Raw genomic sequence first — 23,593 nt, 5'->3', positions numbered from 1 at the left:
GCGACCAATCGGCAGTCGACACCACTGTTTCCATATCTCCGAGCCTTATTGAACTTCCTCTTACAAGTAAATACCCTGGGCGTGTGTGCGTGTGTGCGTGCGTGCGCTCGTGCGTGTGTGTGTGTTATGTAAGTAAATAACAACAACAAACTGGTATGACTGGAATGATGACAGTCAGATACAATGTTGGTCATATTTCTCAGAATGATCTAAGGCCAATTTAATGTTTTCTTAGTTTAATTTTGTGCTCACGGGCCTTTTCTGTTATATGTTTATTTTTCATTTAAACTTTATTTCACTTGCAACGTATGTCTTTTTAAATAGTAAGGATAGTAATAATTATGGGTATTATGAGAATTCTTGTGTTGCTGTTGTTAGGGTTACAGTAGGCCACTATTTTTTTTCTGATATGTTGCAGAGTTAATTTTTTTTTCTTGTTATTCATGGCATGCCATAAAAATATGACGGCTCAAAGAGTTTCCTGGACGCGATGCAGCAAATAAAATAAAATAAAATAAAATAAAATAAAATAAAATAAAATAAAATAAAATAAAATAAAATAAAATAAAGATTACATTAAGTTGATCCTTTAAGAGAAATGCAATTATAAAATGTTAAAAAAATCATATATATAATTGCACAGAAACAACCCAAAGGCTACTTCTCAACAACCCAGTAGTGTAACCACAAAAACAGCTCATTTATGGCAAATAACGATGACGCATCTCATTTGTTATTGAGTTGTTCTGCTACAGTTACCTATTTTCAGATCTAGCAGCAACAGTAACATTAGTTTACAGTCGTGTCTATCCAGTATTCACTCTCCTATTTTCAAAAGAAACGTCTTTAGTCGCAAAAAAACCGTTGTTGGACTAACTGTGAAACTTGCTCGCATGTTTGTTTTATCATCGCCGTCTCAACTTGTTGTGTTAACATTTTGCTAATTAGCACCAAACACAAAGGGCAGTGCGGCGCGGACTGATGACAAACGCCGCCGCCTGAGGGTGTTGCCGAGACGGCTGCTGCCGCGTGCCTCCGCGACTTGCCTGCAGTCGCTTTTTCCGTGGCGGTGCCAGGGACGGACCGTGATGCACTCTTGGCTCCCGAATGACTCGGATGGGTCGGACTGGGGCGGCGTTCTCACTGTCGACGGGCCTCGCTTACTGCACATGCACTTCCGCATCTCACGCTCACGCACACAAAAAAATGGGGGGACATTTGATTTACTGCAGTACAGAAAAAGAGAAGTGGGTATAAAAAAACGCTGCCGCGAATGGACAGCGGTTTTTATGTTGTGCCAGTGGACTTCCTGAATTTTATGTTTGCCCTGTTTCCAACAATAGCGGCGGCGGCGGCGGCGCGCCTCCTTGTTTGTCTTCTCGGCGACAGCCAGAGCAGCGAGATCGCGCATGATACGAGGCTTCTTGGAACAGGCCTCCGAGTCTTTGGGACGCCGCGCTTCACTGGAGGTGGAATTCTGGCCCACTTCACGCCAAGTGTGAACAGAAACCTGATCCCACCAACAGGCATTTCACTTTTTCCCTTCCTCGGCCGCGCACGCTGTTTTGTTTTTTCCGCTCCTACAAAATCCCCAAGTTTCCTCCCGGCTCAACTCAAGTTGACTTTGACCATCGAAGGAGCAATGTACATGCTTGGACCAGCCATCTTTCCTTCACACTATACCTGCTGTGGCCAGAGGTCGTCTTTGTAACCCCCCCTGCCCCCGCCCTCCTTGACCTGGGCAGAGGGTCGCAAACTAGTTTCAGTTTCACGCGGTATTCAGGACATTTTAGTTAAAAGCTCCCTATTCGCTTTTGAACAAACCGAGCGTGTCAGCCACACCCGCGGATAACAATGTGTCGGTGCTAACGGTCGAGTCTAAAAAAAGATTTTAATTAAAGGACCAGTGTGCAGGATTTAGGCGGACCTGTCGGCCGCAATCGATTAGGATATTTGGAGGATCAAACCCTGTAAAGTATCTGGCACTTTCTGACTTGAATATTCATGTATCTTCTGTCCGGACAACGGTGATCGGCCGGTGATTCGAGGGGGGGGCCGTTTTGTAAGTGCTCGCGCCTGATGAATGGTTCTGTGGACGGGCGCACTTGATCGCCGCCGGTGCCTCCAAATGCAACATGACACAACATGCCCCTCGCGAGTTCCAGGGCTGCAGCTGGCACCCAGTGTGCCGTTGGTTGGGACGCTGACTGGGTTTTTCTGAGGGAGATATATAGGGGGGGGGGGGTTCGGCGCCTAGCGTCGAGATGGTCCGTTATGTCACCGATGCCCCGAGAATAGTTCCAGTGTGTCCTGCGAGGCCCTGGGGGCGCGTGTGACGTCCAGGCCCTAACTGTTGTTGGGCCCAACCCAGGAGAAACAGGGGCCCTACTGTTTCCCCACGTCAGGCACACCCAGTCGCACACACACACACACACGCACACATAGACGAAGCAAGACGCATTGCACACATGGAACCGTTTAAAGTTTTCCTCTGCCACTGTTCCAAATGCCCGCAGAATAAACACCCGGAGCAGATCTGAGCCACTGAGGCCACCGATCCCCATGGGAGGCGGACGGGTGACGCAGCGCGGAGGTAATGAGGTGTAGTGGGTTTCAGATGTTTTTTCTCAGCGTGGCTTCTTTGCACACACGTTTTTGAACGCGACACTTTCAGGTGTTGAGCAGCGGGGCGTCATTTGGGGCTCGCGAAGGGGATTTCGACGATGCGCACCGCCACGAACCGCGCACGTTTCAAACGTCGCCACTGGCCGCGTGGATTCAAAGATGAAGCGGACGTGATCAACGGCGATTTTCAAAAGAAAAGCTCGCGGGGTGCCCTTTTTGACGAATTGGTCAATTAACAGGAAATGAATTGCCAACACCTTAGATGATTTGATTGATTGCAGCTTATCAGAAGTGAGGATTTTTAAAAATCTAATCTTGGGGGAAATTGGTCGATTATGATTTCATTCTTTTTTTTTTACATTTTGCAGACCAAAAACAATTATTGATTTATTGAAAAAAAACCTCTCCACAGATAATGAAAACTCTTTTGCGCTCTAAAGTTACTTTTTAAATATCACTGATTAATGATATGAAGGAAATCACCTTTTTCGGTCGTGTTCCGCTCAGAATGACTCGTGTTCATTTCTACATGTTAATAGGCTTTTTTAACCTCTCAGAATTTTTTTTATTTATTAATACATTTTCTGTCGAAATTTCTACTTCAAACAACCTCAAACCAGGCCAGATCATTTAAACCCAAATGCCTTCAAAATTTCAATTTTCTTTTCCGCCAATAGTCACCAAATGTGACAGGCTACATTTTTGAGGAGGGGCTGTATGTGTATAAAATGATGCACATTTGAGGGATTCATAAAAACCTTTATGAGTCTTTGTTTTATGTATATATTTGCCAACTGCATGTTATATTTGCCAACTGCATTAAGTGAGTGAAAACACATTTCACTCACTTAATGTAAGATATAAGTTCTCTGTGAAAACAAAGATAGGTGACTTATTATCCATCCTGCTGTGATACATCATCACCTCCTCCCCTCCCTCCTCCTCCTCCTCCTCCACCTCCACAGACGCAAGTGCTCGTGCCCGCGCGTGACGAGCGCGCGCCTACGCTGTTTTTAAAAACCGTTCTCCCACGAGCTGCGCGAGCCACTCGAGCCCGTGCGCGCCGAGCGGAGACAGGACGGCTATTCACAAATATATATATATATATATATATAAATATAAATACATGTAAAAACCGGTCTCTCTCCGTGTCCGCCGTCCTTGCTATGAAACTGGAGTTTGGAGATCGACCTGAAGTTTATTTTCTACTTTGCGGGAACGTGCGGGACGGCGGAGGAACGTCTCACCTGGGAGACGCACGAGGACGTCGTTTGCATGAGCGCGTGCACAGGTAAAGACACATGTTTATGTTTGTTCGGTTTTTTTGTGGCGTGGGGAAACGTCCTAGTGTCATTGTACTGTGAGAAATTTAAAAGCGTTTTTTTTTTTGGGCCCCTGAAGTTTTGAAATTATATCGGGGAGGGCGGGGGGGGGGGGGGGGGGGGGGGGGGCGACGCTCCGGAACCTCGATCACAAATCTGTCAATTTAATGTTGTCTCGGCTGTTTCGGGAAATCGCCCGACGAACATGACACGCTCGAGTCGTTCCCAGCGATCACTCGGCTCTGGTGGACAATTCGGCATTGAAAGGAAGTCAAATATTTCAAACATTGTTTGCATTTCCTCTATTAATTGCTCTCTTTTTTTTGGTTGAAGAGGGGACAGATGATTGGGTTAAGTTGTGTCTGGTGAGGATGCAACTTTTAATGTAAATGTAGACTTTACCTCCTTTGTAGACTTTCTGTTGAACATATATATATACATATATATATATATATATATATATATATATATATTGTTTTATTGGCTACATATTTTTGATATGATAAGGCTCAAAACAACAACAACAGGATCTGACAGCTGTTAACTCCAGTCAGAAGACAGAGGGGGTGGTTGCTGGCTTCAAAGTCAATCTGTTGCACTTGAGTTTTTTTCTTCTTCACCTGGAGCAGGTGACAGGGGGAAACCAGTATATCACAATATAGAAATACATTTCTGCATGTGTTTCCTAGTGAATGTTGTGGTTTCAGTACTTTTTGCGTGCGTGTGTGTGCGTGCGTGCGTGCGTGTGGAACCCGCATGTTTGTGGTGTGTGACACACTCTCAGAAGCATGCCATTGTTTTTGGGGGAGAAATATTTAGTTGGGGGTGTAACGCAAAGCTGCTTCCTGCACAGGGGCTTGACTAACAATGGCCGCCAACTCTGTGAACAGTCGGCGGTTCTCTCTCTCTCTCCCTCCCCGGGTCACTTCTGAGGAGGGAGCTCGGATGTCGAGAAGAATGGCCGAGAAAACGAGAAAGGGGGGAAAAAATAAAGAGTCCGGCACAATGGAGAACAGGCAGTTCTGGGAGTCTGTAGGATGGGAGACAATGGGGCGGAGGGGGGCCGGCCGCATAAGACTCGGAGTCAACAAGGTCGCAGGAGCCTCGAGGTCATCCAGTAACTCGTAGCGCGGCGATACGAGTGTTGTTTCTAGTAATCGTCAACCTGACTGTAAATATTCAATGGACGGTGTCTGCGGCGAACAACTCCCCCTCGCCCAATGCGTCACTTGTGTTACTGATCCTGCTCGGTGGCTTTTTGTCTTTTCCACGCCGCCGCAGCACGACTTCATGTTTTTAATTTTTGTTGTTGCTCCCACATCAAGGAGTTGTCAGAGCAAGATGACACGATAAGTGTAACAATGATGAGTTTCTTCATTCCTAAAGAGGAAAAACAAATCCCCAGTGTCAAAGCAGTTCATTTTCTGTGCTAACGTTCGCCTCTATCGGCCTCATTTCAGATCCAAGCAGTGGACGCAACTCCGCCCGCCTTGCGGACGGACAGGTGGACGAGTGGGAGAGGCTCCGCCTGACGGGGGCCGCGGGTCGTCACGCCGCCGCCGCCGACGTTTCCCCCAAACCCGACCTGAAGCGCGCCATGTCGCTCGGCACGTTCCACCTCATGCAGACGCTTAAGAACTCCCCTGCCGCGTTTCGCCGGCGCTTTCGCCGCGACCGCACCGAGTCCCTGTCCCACGGCGACCCCCTCTTCAAAGTCCACTACTTGGGCACGGAGAAGATCTTCTCCCTGGACCGGGAGCAGGCGCAGGACGCCATTAGCCACTTGCTGGAAGGCATCGCCAACGGGAAGAAGCTGGGCAAAGACCACGCGCTGGTGGTGCGGCCGAGGTACGTGGAGGTGAAGGAGCTGAGCACAGGCCGGCAGCTCACAAAGACGTACCTGCAGGACATTGCGTACTGTGCCGCCGACGCCAACCGGCCCAACGTCTTCCTGTACATCTGCAAGCATCAAGGGCAGCAGCTGCAGTGCCGGGTGTTCTGGTGCAGCCGGGCCGAGCGGGCGCGCGACATGACGGCCTGCCTGGCGCACTCCTTCCAGCGGGCGCTCAGCGACTGGCAGCAGGACGGCTCGGCCACGCTGACGCCGGGGGAAATGAAGGGGAAACGTGCCGAGGAGTCGTGCAGCTCTCCCGCCAACGCAAAGAGCTCCACCCTGCCCGCCAGTCTGGGAAAAGGTGAGATCACAGTTGGTGCGAAAAAGCACTTAGCAGGTGGGCGATAGAAAATGAATAGCCTCACCAGGGCACTTCAGAGTGAGTCAAGGTCGATTAAACTATCGTGTTCACGATTCATATTTAAACACCGGCTTTTTCCATTTTGCGGCCGCCATTCTCACGCCACTGACCCACTGTCTCTTTATCCGTCTTCAGTTCGCTGGAAGAAGAGGGGCTCCGTGTCTCGCAGCCCCCTCAGGGCCATCTCCAGACGGGGATCTGCCTCCGACAGCTGGAACTGAACCCCCCCGGATTTAACCCCTCAAACGCGGCACCACATTCACCCGATCACATCCTCCAGGATGACGGCATTTGGAGGGAGGGAGGGAGGGAGGGGCATTGCAAGAAGGACAAAAAGGGGAGGCAGCTGGGAAGCGGGACGGTCCATATTTGGACTTGAGGATGTTGCCATAATCACTTGAGTGTGTGGACTCGGAAAAGGTTTTGTGACGCGGCAAAGTCGCCTGTTGACTTTTGCGAGTGTGACGTCCGATTGCGGCACGCGATTGCCGCCGCCGCCGCCGCCGCCGGCTTCCTTTTGTTGACCCTGTCAACGGCAAACCGGAGGAGCCTATTTTGTGCTGAGCTTGTTTGTTTCCCAAGGCGTCCACTTGATGCTGGGGCCGCTAAAGACGGCGGCTCGGTCCGCTGGAAGGACACAGTCAAACCAACGACGGTGCCGACCGTTGGCCAAAGGATCCGCGGGGCGAAAAAACTGGAAAAAGACGACGAGAGTTCTGATGTTTCTGAACGCTGATATTTCTTTTCTTCTTCCTTTTTTTAAACTGACATTTGTGATTGTTTTCATGTTGCACTTTTATTTGGTTGGACAAAACCTTTTTTAAACCTCTGACAGTTTTGGACAAGATTAGAAACTGTAGATGTCGAGATACAGAGGGGACATGCCGGCACGTCATGCAAACCACGGTGATCTGTAACTCACACAAATGCAGTTGGCAGGTTTTCTGAGCACTTTTCCAAGTTTCCGGCCCGAACGCGCGTCACACGTTAAATTCCTTGGCGTGAAATCACCCGTTTTATCATTTGCGTGCTGAGATTTCAAGGAGCCATTCGCTGCCAACGAGTCGCGCGACGCGGGCAAACAAACGGAATCCTCCCCGCCACGGTGGAAACACAGGTCACGACTGTCCACGGGTATAAATCATTTTTGCATTGACGTTGGGGGAGAGAGGGAGTGGGGGGGGGGGGGGGGGGGGGGGGGGGGTTAGAAAGACCCCGCACTGGGCCATGAGTCGCGAGTTTGTTTGTGTCCGAACACTGGGAACGCTGTGTCCGCATGTGGAGCCTCCGTGCGGAATGCACCTGCATTCCAACGGAGGAAACGTGAGATTCTTCTCCATGTGCCGCCGGGACTTTGCATTGGCAGCGGCCTCATCGGTAGATGCCACAATGTGCTTCTTTTTTCTTGTTTGAAGTCGTGAGCCCCTCGACCTTCGACCAGAGACATAAAAAGGTGCCCGAACTCCTCAAGTCCGTTCAAAGTGACGGTCATAGGCGCAGTATTGCGTAACCTGCTCTCACCATGGCGATTTCTGTCTCCGGTTTACAAATGAGAGACCCGAGCATTAGTGGTAGGCCCCTGAGGCTTCCACTTAGTCCTCTGTTTTTTTTTGTATTTTCTGACCAAAAATTAAGCTTTTTAACAGGAACGATTTCCAGTGTATTGTTTCTTTTAAACCCGCTGTGCCACTTGGTTTTTATCAGTTCATTTTAACGTTTCTTCTTACAAACGGCACAACCTCAGATCTCAGGAGTAGGGGGGTTAACGTGCCCGCTTCAAGACGTATTTTTATCAATGTACTGTTTCGTCATTGTACATATTTAAGTAAAATATGTATTTTATGGATTATTAAAACCTTTTATACGACATTTTGTGTTCGATGTCTTTTGTGGCGTTGGTCCCGTTGCGTGCGGCTCTCGACTCGTACACAGCGGGCAAATATTTAACCAGCTTTAACTTGTGCAGCTTTGACCCCTGACGAATGATTCTGTTTCCACGGTTGAACGCTCAAGTTTTTTTTGAAATGTTGTACTTGGCCGGATGAAAACAGAATGTGTGTGTGTGTGTGTGTGTGTGTGGGAGGAAGAGATTGAGATTGAAAGGTTTGGGGGTGGCGGGGGGTGAGACATCCACAAAGGTCCTGGGATTTTTTAATCTCAGTCATGTGACTTCATTTCCCAGAGTTATTCCTCCAGTGTTTTCACATTTTCCCAAAACATCTGATACACGTGACTGGCCTCCAACTACAGAAACATTGTGCATGAAATACAAATACTGCGATAAGATTGGGGTGGGGGGTGGGGGACATTTAAACAATGATGAATTCAACTACAAATGTTTCCTCTGGTGCTATTTTGCACATTTGGAGCTAATTTCTGTCTCCGTTTCCCCAACGAGAAGGCGATTGAAGGTGCACGGAGGACGTCTCCTCTTCCTGCGGACCACAGAAGGACAGTCACGGTCCGTCCTCTCCAGAAGAGTCCTGCACAGTTGGGCCGCAGCTCGGCCTGGGGGCCTCTCTGCGTCGCTGCACCTCCAGCAGGGACTGGACGTGGAGGCGCCTCAGAGGCTTCACCTCCTCTACAACTGGGAGGAGGAAAACCAGGTAACCACACGAGGTGAGGAGCTTCAAACTGAGCTGCATCATAGTGGGAGGAAGGCCGAGACGCCTGAGCTCCTTGTCAAATAGCTAAACAGCACCATCTGCTGTCTGACATCATAAAAATAACGGCGCATTAAAATCCTGCGGTTTGAAAATACCGACGCCACCTGTTGTGATTTTCCCCGAAGGGTGTGAGTCGCCATACCTTTGTCATAGTGCAGCTCGTCCTGGTTGCCGTACACCACGTACATCTCCAGGAAGTTGAGGAGGGCGCCCGTGGCGAGGAACCGCTCGGGCAGGGGAAGACCTCGGATGTAACGCGTGTCCAGGGCGAAGGGGTTTGAGGGAGAGGGGACGGTGCAGAGGCACACCAGCTCACTGACGATGTCCCACACGCGAACGCCTGGACAGAAAATCCTTCAAATTCTTTTCTAATAAAACACCCAGCCGAATATTGTATATTTTTCAAAACCAAAGAATCTAGAGTTCCCCTTCCCAAACCAACCCAATCCACACCAAGCACGGACATCTGCGTCTGATTTAGCCTCATGGAAAATTGTGTAATTATTGAATCGGCGCGGTGAAACAATAACCTTCCCCCTGTTTGGATTCCTCACATAGTTTCCATACCTCGCGTCTGCCAGTCTGCGATGGACTTGAGCTTCATCGGCGTGTCCCTGACCATTGAGTCGGTGCCGCCGATGTTGACCAGGCGCTCGTGGTTGGAGCGTATCCAGGCGTAGGGGCGTCCGTACTTGACGTAGCCGGCCAGTAAAAACAGAGTGCAGTTCACCTCCTGTCGGGGGGGGGGGGACGACAAAGTGGAGGCTTGTGGGATGGAGCGGGGAAGGTTCGAATGTTGACGGCTGAGGTTAAGGGAAGAACAGAGCCGGCTTTCTGGAAAACGCGCCCGAACGCTTTCAGGCTGCTGTAAACAAAGTCGAGGCTGGGGCCGAGACACTTACGGGCACTGCTATCTCTCGTTCACTGGGAGACGCTGGCAGGAGATGGTCCTCGCTGCTCGGGTCCCTGGGAAGACAGAAAGAGGTCAAACCAGCGTGTGTGCGTGTGTGCGTGTGCGTGTGTGTGTATTACATCTGCACGCGAGTAGCTGTGTTTATGTTTCTGGTCTGTACACGTTGACCTCAACAGTTTAAGACCGCCAGGTACATGTTTGTGCTCATGAGGAGAATTTACTGTACTGAAGAGAGGAGAGAGTATCAGTGTGTCCCATAGAAAGACAAATGGAAAACATGGATATTGAAGTATAAAAGGAAGAAATGAACCTATTTTTAACTGGGTAGCAATTAGAGATTAACTATGTAACTATATGCAGACACACACACACACACACACACGCACACAGATACAATGGCTTCAGTCACCTGGCGGCCTGCGGCTGCGCCTTGGCGTGAGTCTGCGCCGGGGGGTCCCGGGGGGCCCGAGGTTCCCCGGGCAGGGGCGAGCTGCTGCGACTGTCCAGGCTGGGGGAGCTGCTGCTGGGGGACACGTCGCTGCTGTTGCAGCTGCTGCTGGTGGAGGAGTGAGAGGAGGCTCGGGACACGGCGAAGCCCGGGGAACGCCAACCCTGCAGGGGGCAGGACGGAGCAGACGCACACACAAGAGAGTTTGACTTTGCGGGAAGTTCTTCCAAACCTTCTATTCTATTTTCATACACATTCAATTTACCAGATCCTCATTGACGACCGTCAGCAGCAGCTCCTCCTTCCCTCTGAGCCAAGGCTGGAAGTGCTTGAAACCCTGTAAAGGGAAACCAAAAAGTATTTTTTGCAGAAGATTGCTGGCTTGTGTTTAACTCTCTCTCTGCATTCACCGCCTGTGTGTTCACACCTGCAGTGATCCAAGCAGAGCCAGGTCACTCAGGAAGTGCTGCAGCTTCCTCTTCTGCTCCCTCTCTCTTTTCTACACACAGAGACCACGTATGTTAATGGCACAGGAACAACAAATAATACCAATACAGATTACAGTGATAGATTATTTGTGCATGTCTTCAATAGACATCCAACAGGCCTGATCTGGGAGGGAAAAAAAGAACATCCTCTAGCACCTGAGGGAGACGGCAGCCTCCAAGTCTAGTAACCTAGCAACGCATGCGAACGCCCCCCCCCCCCCCCCCATCGCAGCATCCTGCATCCGGCCATCACTAACAAAGAAGCAAATTGGGGACAGTGCACGAGCTGAGATTTAATTCACAGGGGCGAGACCCTGCAGCTGATGGAGGAGGAGAGAACAACAACAGCACCACCACCACTCACACTGCTGCCGCAGCTCATCTCGATCCAGAACCGCAGACACCGTCGTCTCCTCCCTCCCGAGTGATCATGGCCTCGTTATGCTGCTTCTGCACGGCGACACTTGAACCTCCATTAGTCTAAAAAAAATAAAGATACGACTGCTTTTTTTTCTGGTGAACCGCTGCGGTGATGCTCTGACAACACAGGCGGATGTTTTTAGCCTCCCTCGGATGACGATGCCTCATTCTGGGAATGTGTGGGGGGGCCCCCTAGCGGCCAGTACCGGTACTTTTCCTCTTCTTTTTTTTTTTACAGCAAAGCTGCAAATAAGAGAACTTTTATTTGATCCTGAAGGAAATCTTGGAAATGTGGAAATCTGGAACTTTTCTGCACATATGATCACATTCACTTTGTTGCAGCCAAAATGTCACCGACCAAGTTGAACGTTCAACCATCACAGTGGGAATGTTACCGACAGAAAGATTTGTCGACAGCACAGGAGGATGGACACCGCCCTCATAATTGTCTGTTAGGAAAGAAGCCTATAGAGTTATATAGTAAATGATAAGTTGCATTTGCCCCCCAGCTATAATTATTGACAAGCAGGTAGTTAGGAAACTTTAAATTTTCCTTATTTCGTGCATTTTCCCCCCCCCGTTTATCCCAGATCCAGATGTCCCTCTCCCTAGCAACGCTGTCCAGCTCCTCATGGGGGAGATTTGGAATCCTGGAAGATCTGGAAATGTATTTTCCTTAGTCTCTTTCTTCACTATTATAACACTTTTGTTGGGAGTCAGTCAGTTTGCCGTGAAACGAACAAAAAAAGATTCTGCCACAATTTGTTTTTTTTTATTTGAATCCATAATTTAACTGGCCCCCATCATACAAACTTGACTGCAGACGTTTGAAAAAAAATAATATCTTTATTCAGCCAGAGTCAACGGTGCTCCCTCACCAAAATCAACATAATGTGCAAAAAAAAGAGAGCATTGATTTACACTAAATGATCACATCTTTTCGTGTCGTGTCATGTCTTAAGATCTTCACGGAAGAAAAGAGACAGTTCAACCTAAAAGTCCTTGGAGGCGAAGTGAACGAAGAAGGTCCTGATCTCTTTGGGCGAGATGGTGACAGTGAAAGCTTCGTCTCCACATCTCCCACGACCTTTGTTCTCTAAAAGAGGGAAAAAAGTTGTGAAAGGAATGATTTCATTTCATATCACTGGACATAATCAGAAGATAACTCAGTCCCAATATTATTAGTTTTTTCTTTATTTCACCTGTTTTATCTGCAGTCTTCCACTTCCACCTCTGCAGGCTGGCGACGTCCCAGGTTCCTGTGAGAGAACGCTCCTGCAGCACTTTCACTTCCCCGATGCCCCGCAGAACCTCCTGCTCGAACACAAAAATGACCAAAGAAGGAAAAAGATTAAATTAGATGCCATTTTAAAAATAACCGACTAAATTATCAGGACATTAAATACGTAGAGTGAAGTTGTTTATCGGCACCTTCAAGTTTATGGTGACCGGCTTTGAAAGCTCAGGATCTTCTCCCTCCTCAAACAGATGCATGATTCTCAACAGGACCCGGTCATAGTCCGGCTCCGAGTGCAGATCTTTACCTAAATGAATCCCCACAGACGCACAGATGTCAAAATGTCCCAAACCCCAAAAATCCCACCTCAGAATATTTCCAGATTTTCGTGCGCACAGTATTTACCTGCGTGAACGTGAGCGAGGTGAACGTCGTGATCCGAGCTGTAGTTCCATCCGGGGATGCTGAGGCTGAGCAGGTGGAGGTTCGGCGGCAGAACGACTGGACGCACGGGAGAACTTCCCCTGGGCTCCTTCTCCTGCCAGGGCCTCTCTGCGGAGCCAAACATAAAATATACAATAGTGGGGTTGTTCAAAAGTGAAAGATGCAGGGACTTGTAGAAGTGCATTTGTACATGTATAACTAAGGGTACCTTTAAATCTTTTTTATGCTATTTGTTTTTGTTGAACATTGTCATTCTTCTTCTTAAGTTTTGGCCTGATCAGGAACTTTGTTGATGTGGCATTTAACATGATATTATGCTAAAACAAGCTTATGAAGCTGACAATGAAAGCTCTCACATGTGAAAGAGGAAACACATGTTAATATTTTTGATATCATCATGCTGCCTTATAATAAAAAAAAGGGCACGTACGAGGTTGGTCTATGGGCATGATGACTGGTCTGTGCTGCAGCTCAACTGCCTCCCTCTGGTAGTGCGCCGAGGTGCCACTGACAGAGCCCAGCATCATCCACAGGGTGGGCCTGACGACTGAGGTGTCGTTCAGGGTCAGGTTGTAGCCGCGGTTCCAGGGCAGGTTGTTCCAAAGACGTCGATGGAGCATGACCTGAGGGGATAGACACACGTGCGCGGGGGTGTTAAGCATGTGAGCAGACAGTAGTGGAGCGCGCGCGCCTTCGCCGGCTTTTTCCCACCTCTAGTTGTCCGCTGGCTTGGCTGGACGCGCCGTGGGCTCTGTCACTGACGAGCGCCAGTCTGCTGTGCTCATCCTCGATGTAGGCGGTACGGACCATTGGGAAGTAGTTCTGCAAAAAGACATGTTTACAGGCATTACAGAAAAAACTCACTGAAATCCCCTCCAGGCTAAATCTCAAGAATCCAACTTATCCGAGGACTCACTCTCGCTACGGTGTTATTAGTGAACTTCCTGTACGGCCTCTTCATCATCTGGTAGCCATTGTCGTCTGTGTACAGGGTCCTGTTGTTCTTCAGGGCGGTGGCGGTCCGGAGGACGACCTCTGTGTTTAGGTGGAGGGGCCCCAGCGAATAGGTCTGCTCCAGCCTGCGACACCGCGCTCCGGTCCCGAAACATTCCGGGACGCGGGTGGTGATTGAGTAAGCGTAGTCTTTATCACTTTCATCCCTTTAAAAAATATCGGAATTAGGGCTGAGAAGAAATGAGATCAAAACAGAAAGCAAAAAAAAAAAATCCTTTTCCCCCACCTGAAGAAGTACTGCCTGACCTCAGACACGATCTTCCCAGGGACGATCTCCATTTCCACAGCCTGGTAGGCCCGCGCAGCGGAGCCGTTGGTGCTGAACATGTAGTTGTCGGAGATGGGCCCTGCTTTTACGTCTCCGTTTGCGTGGTACTCCCAGAAATCCTGAGTCACCCTCACCCTGCTTTTCTCCTCACTGGCAAGCAAGGACGACAGGAGAGTTACAGCAGCGCAAGGAGAAAAGCTTTTAGGAATCACAAAAGAATCCACAAGTTTGAAATGAATGTGACAGGACAATTATGGGTGTGATAATATGTTAACTTTTTACAGATAAGTGATGCTGTGCAGCAGATTGGTGTCCTGGTCGAACATGAGCTTGTAACATTCGCTCAGGACCGGTAGAAGCCGCCTCCCCGTTCTCGTCCAGTCCCGGACACGGCGTCTCTCAAACGAGACCCCCTCGGCTCCGTAGGTCCGACCGCACTTGGACCTGCCGGTGCACGGCTTGTCGGGGAACTTGATCAGGTACTTTCGGTGCTGAAGGCCCCCCAGCTCCACCACGACGAAAAGGTCGTAGGTCACATTGGACTGAGCGGATCTCTGGATCTGTGGCAGACAGAGGAAGATATTATCAGAGTATGTGTCAAAAATAAGCAACAAACAACAAACTGACTCTTCTTGACGTGATGCTCCACTATGTTTTATCATTTTTCAGTATCCGGAAACTGAAACGGCAGTTTAGCAAAAAGTTACATACACTAGTTTCGCTTTAGTGACTTAAAATTTTTTAAAAAATGGTACCATCAGCATTTGAAAAAAAACAACAAAGTAATAATACCTGTGCGGGCACAGTCTGCCCATCCTCATCAAAGACGGCTGCATTCAGGAAGGACACCGTTACGTTGATGACGGTGGTGACGTTCCACGCCAACGGGTTGTAAACGATGACATGTTGCTCCAGAGTCTGGTGCACACCTGGCATGAAGAGATTTTAATATTTTAAAATCGCAGCCGAAATATTTGTTTGACACTAATATTGATGCTAGTGTCAGCATTTAGCTCAAAGCATGAATTGTTCTGACAGCTAATTTGTTGCTCTTTATTTATTCATATTTATTTTGAAGGAGCACGCTATGGTAGGCTGCATGTCCACCTCTTCGGTGGTAGCGGTTGTTGAGGACGCTGGTGATGTCGAGGTTGTGCGGCAGCAGGATGAGTGCGGCGAGAAGCTCCTCCACTTTCATCGTGGCCTGCGTGAGATGCCGCAGGTACATGTCCGCCACCTTCGGAGACTCTGTGCCAGTGATTCCATCGTGGTGCTGCACCTAAAAACACGGGACATTTTGGAGCTGTAAAATTTGACCAAAAACAATAGATGACAGGAGTCCAGTAGTTTGGCGATGTACCTCAGAGACAGCCCAGCGAAGGGCTCTCAGTTTGTCCAGGGCCCAGTCTTTAGCCACAGGTCCGTCGGGGAAGCTGATCCGGTACCGGGTGAAGAGAGTCTCGGCTGCGTGAAGCTGGGAACTAGCTTGCCGTGCCACTCCTTTCAAAACATTTCTGGAGGCGTAAAATCCCGTCCAGGCCTGGTAAGGTTCTAGGGAGAAAAGAAAACACATGAGCCTCATTTCCGTCCTTTATCTGAGCAGGTGTTGATTGGTTATCATTATGTTTGAGGATACAGATTCTCACCGGTGGAGTACGGAAGAAAATCTTCACTCCCCCGTAACTCCCAGACAAGGTTTGAATGGTGGATGGCTTGGAAGTATTCACTTAGACTGGCATACTGGACCGTCACCCCGAACTCTTTGCTGTTCTGGTTGATGTACTTCATTAAAGGATCCATGTTGCTGAACTGTACAGACGAGTTGTAGAACTGTTTGTCGCAGCCCTGAAACACAAGGAGCACACAAACATTTACTTGATGCATGTTTGCAACTTAAAAATGTGAATCTCAAAGTCAAAAGCCATTCCGCAAAAACAGTCTCCCACATTTCGTCCTGTGCCTCATGACTTTTCATTTGATTTTCTTACTCCATGTAAAAAAAAAAATAAAAAAATAGGACCTTGAAAACAACTGCTCAACAGGATCAGATACTCAATAAAATGATCCCAGGATCCTTTTTATTCACCCATGGCCAGAGAACGTGGTTAGTCCTAAACCAAGCCGCCCTCTGCTTGATGTTGTCCACCATGGTCTGGGCGTAGGCACGCAGCGTCTTTTTGGTGACGGGCAAACTCATGTTGGGGTAGACTCCGTCTTTAGGTGGGTCGGGGAACAAGGCCACTCCGTTCCAGTAGAAGCCAGAACTGCAGGACAAAGTGTTTGTGCTGACAACTTGCAGTTTTTTAAAATAAATAATACTTGATAAACGAATACATTTTAAAATCAACGAAGAGTCTATACACGATCTACCTGTTTGAGAACGGCAGATGAGCTGGAGTGCAGTAACTAAACTGGTCCATGATGTGAGTGAAGATTTCCTGCTTCCCTTTTAGAGAGGGAGAACCTCTCCATACAAACTGTAGTTTCTGTACAAAAAAAGTTAGCAGTGATAATTAACAACCACATCAAAGTAAAATTCCAATTTACATTTCTGATGAAATGGTATTAAAACAGCTCCATAGATGCCGCCTTTCACGTGCTAACCTTCATATTTTTTTTTACTTATTCTCTCCACTAGTCACAAACTAATACCTTCTTTTTCTGCATGGTGTCTTTGAGGTCGTAGTCGACGCGTGAGACTAGGTGGGCGTTGAACCCTGCCAGGGCGAACAGCACCGGCGTGGTGGCAGAGGCTCCAAATGGATCCACGTGCCAGGAGAACTGAGGACGCACCCCGAACGTCTCGTAGAGGAAACCGTGTCCCTCTGAAACAGCAGGCAGGTTTCTGGGTTACTATAAAACAGTGAGTCGTCGCCGGAACTGCCAGTTACAGTGGCACGAAATAATACAAAGTGACACCTGTCATTTGCAAGATCTCATCTTCTAGATCAGTCACAGCCTCGTCGTGCATCACCTGGCCCCCGAGGATGAACTCGAGTCTACCTTCTTTTACGAGCTCTCGCACCTGGAAAACCAACCAAACCACGGCATGTTAATCATTTAACACGGGTGAGTCCACATGATTATCAGTTCCTAACTACCCAGCTTGTAAAATCACAGACTAACGCAAGGATATCTTGGCATCTACTGATTTGGTTTACGGTTATACCTTTCAAATTATCGCTCAGAGGTGATTTACTGAAGTGTAGTAACCCATCACATGTCATTACTTGTCTCTTATGGGAGTCTGTGGACACGGTGTCCCACCACAGGCGGAAGAACTCCTGCTCCACAGCGATGAACCTGCGGTCTTTAGCCTTTGACAGCTCCTCGGTCACACTGCTGTACACGTTGGCTGCATAGGCGTGCAAACTCTCCTGTGTACAAATCGGAAAAAAAACAGTCAAAAATCCATATTTACAAAAACAATACACCCATTTATTCACATTATATTTAATTATAAGTTATGAGATTATAAGAGTTATGATGAGGAAAATGTTCAACTGTAGCTTGTGCCACATGTGCTTGAGAAGATGAACACCATACTGAGAGCTAACCACAGAGACCCACCTGAACGGTGTACACCCAGCCAACATCCATGTGACTGTGGGGGATGACAAATGTCTGGACTGGCTCGTTCTCGCCCGACAATCCACATGAGCAACTACAACAAACAGCAAACACACAAACGGCTAAAAATCCCATCTTTTTAACGCCAGTAAAGGCACAATGCGTCAGACAACATCTACCCCCCCCAAAAAATCTACTTCCTTATTATTGTTGTGCTGCGGCACGTGATTGTGACGCGTCGCTACGGAAGCCCAGAGAGACCAAACCAAACCAGTTTCAAAAAACCGCGCACGTGTGTGACCTTTAGCGCCGGAAACAGTCCGTGTAAACACCCGCTCGCACTTGGAGGTGAAAGCTGCGTGCCCTCCCATGTAACTCCCCAAAAAGACAAAAATGTCCAAAAATACGAGGATGGCGTTAGTATTCGGGGGGTTCGTGGCGGCGGTTGGCGCCGCGTTTTACCCCATATTTTTCTACCCGTTGTCGCATAAAGACGAGTACAGTAAGTGGCTCATCGCTTTGACTCTGCTACACAGTCAGACAGGGTGTTTTTTTGTAACTGTCAAACATAATATCGGGTCCTATGTTGCTGTGTAAGATGATTTTAGCATTGTGCTAATTCATTTGTCGTCCGAGCGGCTGCACCCAGTACGGGAAATAAGCTAGTGGCTGTAGTCGGGAGACGTTAGCCGATTCGTTTGTATAGCATTTTTAGCTAGCTCACGCCATTCTGGTGTCTGTTTCACATTAGGTAAACTCGTTAAACTGTCCCCAAAAAACATCCAACAATAGCTTCTCCCACGTAAACAAGTATAAATATGTATTTTGTTCAACGTGACTGAGGTTTGAAGTGTTGTCCTCCCGGTGATAGAAGTTTCCTTTCCACTCCCCCCCCCCCCCCCCCCCCCCCCCCCCCTCAAAAAAAGCATAAACATGCAGTGAAACCGACTGAGACACAGATTGATGGATGCCAGGAAAATACATTAAGCTGAATAGTTTGCTTATGTCTGGAGAGTTCTGGCCAGCAAGGATGGAAAACTATAGTCAGGCCATGTACAGTAAAAAAAAAAGAAGAAGAAGAAAAAAATAATAATCTCCTAGTGTTACTGACGGTGCAGACAAAAGAGTTCAATTAAGATTGATAGTAAAAAGAATTTTGACCACAAATGTTTTCCTCCAAATATAAACGCTGTATGTTCTTTCTCGTCTAGGACAGGTCCAACGGACGAACCGGGCCGGAATCAACCAGGCAGAGATCCAACCTGTGGGTAAGAGCACACAGTGGATATCTGCTATATATATATGTATATATATATATATATATATATAAGTATAAGTATTATAGTTGCTCAATTTATTCATGATTTTTTGCGAAATGACCTGAGGTGAGCCTTTCCACTTTTTATTCACCTTTTGGAAGCAGTCAGTACGTTTTGGACGTCCCCACTGACTGGTATTTTAAAAATTCACAATATGTCTAATGCTTATGATAATAATTATAATAATAAACCTTATTTGTATATACCTTTTCATAGCATCAAATTTTGGTCAAGTTGCTTCACAAGAAACAGGTAGTTAACGTGACAACTTCCCGTGTTTGCTTTACTTACTGAGCATCAGGGGATAATTGTTTTAATCGTCTTCATGACATTGTCCCATATTTTGAACAACTGAATGGCTTTGCTCCGTCTGATCCGGCTGACGTGGTTGGAAAAATATGCGCTTGATTGTTCCTGACATCATAGAGACACTGAACAGTCCCTACATCTATTGACATATTCAAAAGAAATCCCCAGACACATCTATATACCGAAGCCTTCCCCTGGCGTCTTTTTAACCTAACATGTGGTTTTGTCTCACCTGGTTGTTTAATACAACATCAAGTGTTTTACCTGATGGCTGTTTATATCCCATTTTGTTCTCTTTTACTTGCATTTTATGCTTGAATTGTGCTTTATAATTAAAGTTTAATTTTACATTATTATATGTTGAGCCACACTTGTAGTGGGGTTAAGTAACTGAGATTTCCTTTAATGCACATGCCGTTAAACAAGATGTGGTGAAGTAAAGAAACCCCCATCAGTTCTCTAACTTTATCCTTTTCGTGCTTATTTCTTTCCCCCCTCAGGTGTGAAGATCTGGTCTGATCCGTTCAAACCTACAGAAAAATGAATGGCAGTGACAACGGCTGATTCCAGACACCGATGCCGACGGCGAATGCCTTATTTGATGAGTGCTTGATGTGCGCGTGAGTGAATGAATGATTTTCCAGAATGTGTTTGAATTGATTGCATGTCCTATAAATAAAATGTAAAGTTTAAAAAAGGCTTAAATATGATTTAATTAAAAGACTTATTGATATGATTATTTGTTGTACTGGGTAATATATTGTTTTGAGAGACAGATAAAGTTGTCCATAAATGTTCTAACCCTCCCCAGAGTTCACCCGGCATGATTTAATTTGTCCACAAGGGGGCGCCCCATGCCTTCCTGTCAACATAAAAAGCCTTGAACTGTGTATTGTTTGTGCATCTTAGATATTTTGGAAAAACTCTTGTATTTCCAAAAGCCTCGCTCTGCTCTGGTATGCAGCCTGTAGGAAATTATAATAAAATACAGTGGTTTGTTTACCCAGCCCATTCACAAGAATCCCTTCTGACATTTTATTTTGATTTAGTTGACGCAAGAGTAATACAAGCGGTTCAGCAGATGAGGGACATTGTCCAGTAATGTGCAGGATCATCTTCTGAAATGGAAACAGTGGAGACCGAGTTATTCCAGGACACGTCACTCTGAATTATCATTTGCCCGTCACAGACACAAGGGTTTAACTCTGCTTTTTTAAATGGCATGTGACTCTGGCAGTGTTTTGCCCATAGGCTGGAAGGATGGGGCAGAGCTCCACGGTCGTCTTGTTCAAACTCCCACTCAATGTGATCCAGACTCCCTTTACGAGTCCACGGGTGCTGTGAAAGCAGCAAATTCCAAAACTACCATTTTTTTTTTCCCCCCCATGTACTTTTGTGGTTTCCTGACATTGACCAGCATCCCCTTCCAGAGTTTGGTCCATCAAAGTCCTTTTCGGAGGAGAGAGATAGATTAAGAAAGAGCTAAAGCATGTGTTTATGGTCCTGCAGAGATGGTGCATTTTTTAGGGTTGCCCTTAAATCTTTCGCAGTCCTCGACGTAGCCTGTACTTTTGGACTTTTAGGACCGTTCGTGAGGCCCACTGCCAGAAAAAAAAAAAAAAAAACCACTGCCTGGGCCCGGCAACGGCCACTCTCCTTCTCAACCCCCCAATCAACAAGCCCCATTGTTTATGAGAGGTTGTTATTGTTGGGCTGCGTTCGGAAACAAGAGAAAACTCAAGAGCCCGGCTGTGCGGAGGCGTCCAAAGTAGAGAGAGCGAGGGGTAAGGGGGTGGTTGGGGGGGGGGGGGAGAAAAGCAGAAATTCCTCTCATTCCCCGCTGGTGTTTTCCAGATTCCTCAAGCGACAGCTCCTCGGCTGTGCGAGTGAAGTAAGCGACCAAAGGGGAAATTGAAGCGGCCGGGCCAGAGGAAGAGAACCACATTCTTGAGGGGACGCGTCACCTACACACAGAATAGCAAAGACACTCAATCTCTGTTACTCTGCCTGGCAAAGTATGTAACAGGTTGTGCAGCGAGGCCCTGCAGCTTTTCTACCGTTGCCTTCGGTGCTTGAATCACCGTGACAGGCCTTGTCAGACACACACACACACCGTCTCCTTATGTCTGTCTTTTTCTGAAGGAGGCCTCGAGTCCGCACCAGGCCTTTATGGTTCTGTGTTGTCTGCCCCTCTTTATGTGGCCCCTGTCCCAGTCAGCATTCAGAATATGTAGATAGACACCCATCACTATAAACCATTCAGCGGGGTCACAGCACACTTGGGAACCAACAAGAACTCGAGCCGCTGTCGCCATCCGCCGCACTTTAACCGTCCTGCTATTAACCCATCACACAAATCTCCCCGGGCCATTGAAGAGGTTTTTTCCGGGGAGCGGTGGCACGTCGTCGCTCCGAGCAGTTTGTTGTTAGGCGTGTGTCCGAGAGCAGCAGATCATTGGCCACGGTTTCCAACTAATTGCCATGGGAACAAGGGGTTGACAGACTGGCCACAGGGGCCGGGGAAACGGCAGCGAGCGTTCGTGGAAGGAGGCGGGATCGGCGTTTTAAAAAGCGAGCCGGTGCCTTGTGCTGTGTCGAGTGTGGAAAGTAGAAACAGAAAACGAGTTGACAAAAACAAGAAGTTTGTGGAGCCTCTCGATGACACACTTGGTAATCAGAAGCAGAAAACCGTGGTGTCAATTTACAGCTCGGGGTTTTTTTTCTTCTTCTTTCTGTTGTCTATTTGTTGGTACAAAATTAATTGAGGTGCACGCTCCCCGTCGAACAAAGAAAGGATATCCCTCATTAAGGTGCGATTACCTCCTGGGGCCGTCAACATGAACATGAAATACACACAGACTTACAGAGGTCGACCATGGCTCAAACATAAATAGATAAATCAAACTGCAACATCAATATGTGCACTTTATAGGCATGAGCATAAAATTGAAAAACCATCCAAAAGGCTGCAGTCAGGTTATGCAACACATCAAATAGAGGAATACAGACATGCACCTGTCAAATAATAAAAAAGTGTGTGCTCTTGATGGCAGTAAATAGCTGCGTATTTTATGAAATTGTTCAGCCTTTTTAAGTATTCTTTTACAAAGTATAGATAGTAAAAGGGAGTTACTCCATCATGTTTATGAGTAAACACAATGAAATCTATTGCCAGGGTTCTCCACTAGTTAAGCATGGCACTCCTTTAACCTTATCAGACTCAGAGTGGATGATGATAAAAATCAATGTCGCAGAACCAAATTCAATCCCAAGCATTCCATTTTGTCAAAGCATTACCCACAATGCAACGCAACACGTACTTGGCTGCGCAGATCCGAGGCGGGCTGTGTTAGTAGTGGCTATTGTAGCTTTGAGGTGCTAGCCTTAGGCCGAGATGAGGAGGGGGCTACACACTTGGTAGTCCTGTAGTCCTCAGACCCCCGCGATGCCGATTCACCGAAGGCCGTTTATACGATTTTGCGCAGCTCCAACTACAGCCGCCGAGCCTTAATGCACCTTTTCCTCATATGCAATAGTAAAGGCTTTGTTGTGTGAAATTGGTGGACTTCCCCCGACTGTTGGATTTCCCCTGATCTAATGCAGTACAGAATAGATGCACTAGATTGTTTTCATCGTTTACAGTACACTGTGTGCAGATGTGCAAAGCGATATCCACTTCACCGAAAACTGAACAGAATGACGGAAAAAAAATACCAAATTCAGCACACGCAGTTGGGTCTCTCCCACAAAACAAGCGAGGGTCTACGTTTCCCATCTCAAATACGCCGCTTGGCCTCGTAAAACCGTGTACCAGAGCCCTGTCCACATTCTTGGGTCAGCAGGCGCACGGCTGTGGAAACAGACAGTACAAGTCTTAAGCAATGTCTAGGGGCAGAAAAAAAAAAAGGCTCGCAGCAGGCCCGGCGAGGCACGCTGCCCCAGTGACGGCGTGGTCTGGAGCGAGCTAGTGTTACTGTCCGTGCTCGCGCGTGTGTGTGTGTGTGTGTGTTTGGGTCATTCAGGAAAGAAAGCAAAAAAAAAGTTCTCCTTCAAGAACACAGTGTCCCCTAGGGACAGAGCTGTGGTTGCGGAACTTACTGGAACTCCAAAACGCTGTGTGTGTGTGTGTGTGTGTGTGTGTGTGTGTGTGTGTGTGTGTGTGTGTGTGTGTGTGTGTGTGTGTGTGTGTGTGTGTGTGTGTGTGTGTGTGTGTGTGTGTGTGTGTGTGTGTGTGTGTGTGTGTGTGTTGCGCCCTTTTTTTGTATTGTGCTCGTATTTGCCCCGAGCATGGGACC

At 47.6% G+C, this 23,593-nt stretch overlaps 4 protein-coding genes across 4 annotated transcripts; 2 read left to right on the top strand and 2 right to left on the bottom strand.

Annotated features, from left to right (window-relative positions):
* Positions 1–3,652: 3,652 nt before the first annotated feature.
* On the top strand, positions 3,653–8,071 carry si:dkey-19b23.8 (low density lipoprotein receptor adapter protein 1). The gene is made up of 3 exons (XM_035613858.2): positions 3,653–3,916; positions 5,408–6,142; positions 6,338–8,071. Exons 1-3 carry the CDS (start codon positions 3,901–3,903, stop codon positions 6,421–6,423), a joined length of 837 nt encoding a protein of 278 aa, XP_035469751.2. The 5' UTR covers positions 3,653–3,900; the 3' UTR covers positions 6,424–8,071.
* Positions 8,072–8,336: 265 nt separating this feature from the next.
* si:dkey-19b23.7 lies at positions 8,337–11,321 on the bottom strand. Its single transcript, XM_035613849.2, has 8 exons — positions 11,082–11,321; positions 10,657–10,728; positions 10,495–10,566; positions 10,191–10,393; positions 9,771–9,834; positions 9,436–9,601; positions 9,011–9,208; positions 8,337–8,789 (listed from the first exon to the last, which is right to left on the bottom strand). Exons 1-8 carry the CDS (start codon positions 11,097–11,099, stop codon positions 8,659–8,661), a joined length of 924 nt encoding a protein of 307 aa, XP_035469742.1. The 5' UTR covers positions 11,100–11,321; the 3' UTR covers positions 8,337–8,658.
* A 642-nt stretch (positions 11,322–11,963) lies between these two features.
* On the bottom strand, positions 11,964–17,899 carry man2b2 (mannosidase, alpha, class 2B, member 2). Its single transcript, XM_035613837.2, has 19 exons — positions 17,671–17,899; positions 17,331–17,477; positions 17,020–17,125; positions 16,753–16,925; positions 16,471–16,586; positions 16,187–16,364; positions 15,747–15,945; positions 15,461–15,651; positions 15,208–15,379; positions 14,893–15,029; positions 14,383–14,660; positions 14,059–14,250; positions 13,735–13,978; positions 13,530–13,640; positions 13,249–13,441; positions 12,780–12,926; positions 12,569–12,681; positions 12,340–12,451; positions 11,964–12,233 (listed from the first exon to the last, which is right to left on the bottom strand). The coding sequence occupies exons 1-19, from the start codon at positions 17,803–17,805 to the stop codon at positions 12,130–12,132; spliced, it is 3,048 nt and encodes a 1,015-aa protein (XP_035469730.2). The 5' UTR covers positions 17,806–17,899; the 3' UTR covers positions 11,964–12,129.
* Positions 17,900–17,960: 61 nt separating this feature from the next.
* smim20 (small integral membrane protein 20) lies at positions 17,961–20,034 on the top strand. The gene is made up of 3 exons (XM_035613870.2): positions 17,961–18,172; positions 18,882–18,938; positions 19,799–20,034. The coding sequence occupies exons 1-3, from the start codon at positions 18,064–18,066 to the stop codon at positions 19,840–19,842; spliced, it is 210 nt and encodes a 69-aa protein (XP_035469763.1). The 5' UTR covers positions 17,961–18,063; the 3' UTR covers positions 19,843–20,034.
* Positions 20,035–23,593: the final 3,559 nt, after the last annotated feature.

This window comes from Scophthalmus maximus, chromosome 12 (genome assembly GCF_022379125.1).
Source record: "Scophthalmus maximus strain ysfricsl-2021 chromosome 12, ASM2237912v1, whole genome shotgun sequence".
NCBI classification, from domain to species: Eukaryota; Metazoa; Chordata; class Actinopteri; order Pleuronectiformes; family Scophthalmidae; genus Scophthalmus; species Scophthalmus maximus.
Note: the sequence above shows the minus strand (reverse complement) of the source record. Positions and strands in the feature narration are given on the sequence as shown.

Bases quoted from the DNA above. Each gene is read 5' to 3' on its own strand.
- si:dkey-19b23.7 (XM_035613849.2), bottom strand. The intron at 9,602-9,770 runs GTAAGTGTCTCG...CCCCCCCGACAG, and splicing joins AACGAGAGATAGCAGTGCCC to GAGGTGAACTGCACTCTGTT. The intron at 8,790-9,010 runs GTATGGCGACTC...TCCTCCTCCCAG, and splicing joins CGAGCTGCACTATGACAAAG to TTGTAGAGGAGGTGAAGCCT.
- si:dkey-19b23.8 (XM_035613858.2), top strand. The intron at 6,143-6,337 runs GTGAGATCACAG...ATCCGTCTTCAG, and splicing joins GCCCGCCAGTCTGGGAAAAG to TTCGCTGGAAGAAGAGGGGC.
- smim20 (XM_035613870.2), top strand. From the start codon at position 18,064: ATGTCCAAAAATACGAGGATGGCGTTAGTATTCGGGGGGTTCGTGGCG. The intron at 18,173-18,881 runs GTAAGTGGCTCA...TTTCTCGTCTAG, and splicing joins GTCGCATAAAGACGAGTACA to GACAGGTCCAACGGACGAAC. The intron at 18,939-19,798 runs GTAAGAGCACAC...TTCCCCCCTCAG, and splicing joins GGCAGAGATCCAACCTGTGG to GTGTGAAGATCTGGTCTGAT.
- man2b2 (XM_035613837.2), bottom strand. From the start codon at position 17,805: ATGGGATTTTTAGCCGTTTGTGTGTTTGCTGTTTGTTGTAGTTGCTCA. The intron at 15,946-16,186 runs GTGAATAAAAAG...CTTGTGTTTCAG, and splicing joins ACCACGTTCTCTGGCCATGG to GGCTGCGACAAACAGTTCTA. The intron at 12,452-12,568 runs GTGCCGATAAAC...GTGTTCGAGCAG, and splicing joins CGGTCACCATAAACTTGAAG to GAGGTTCTGCGGGGCATCGG.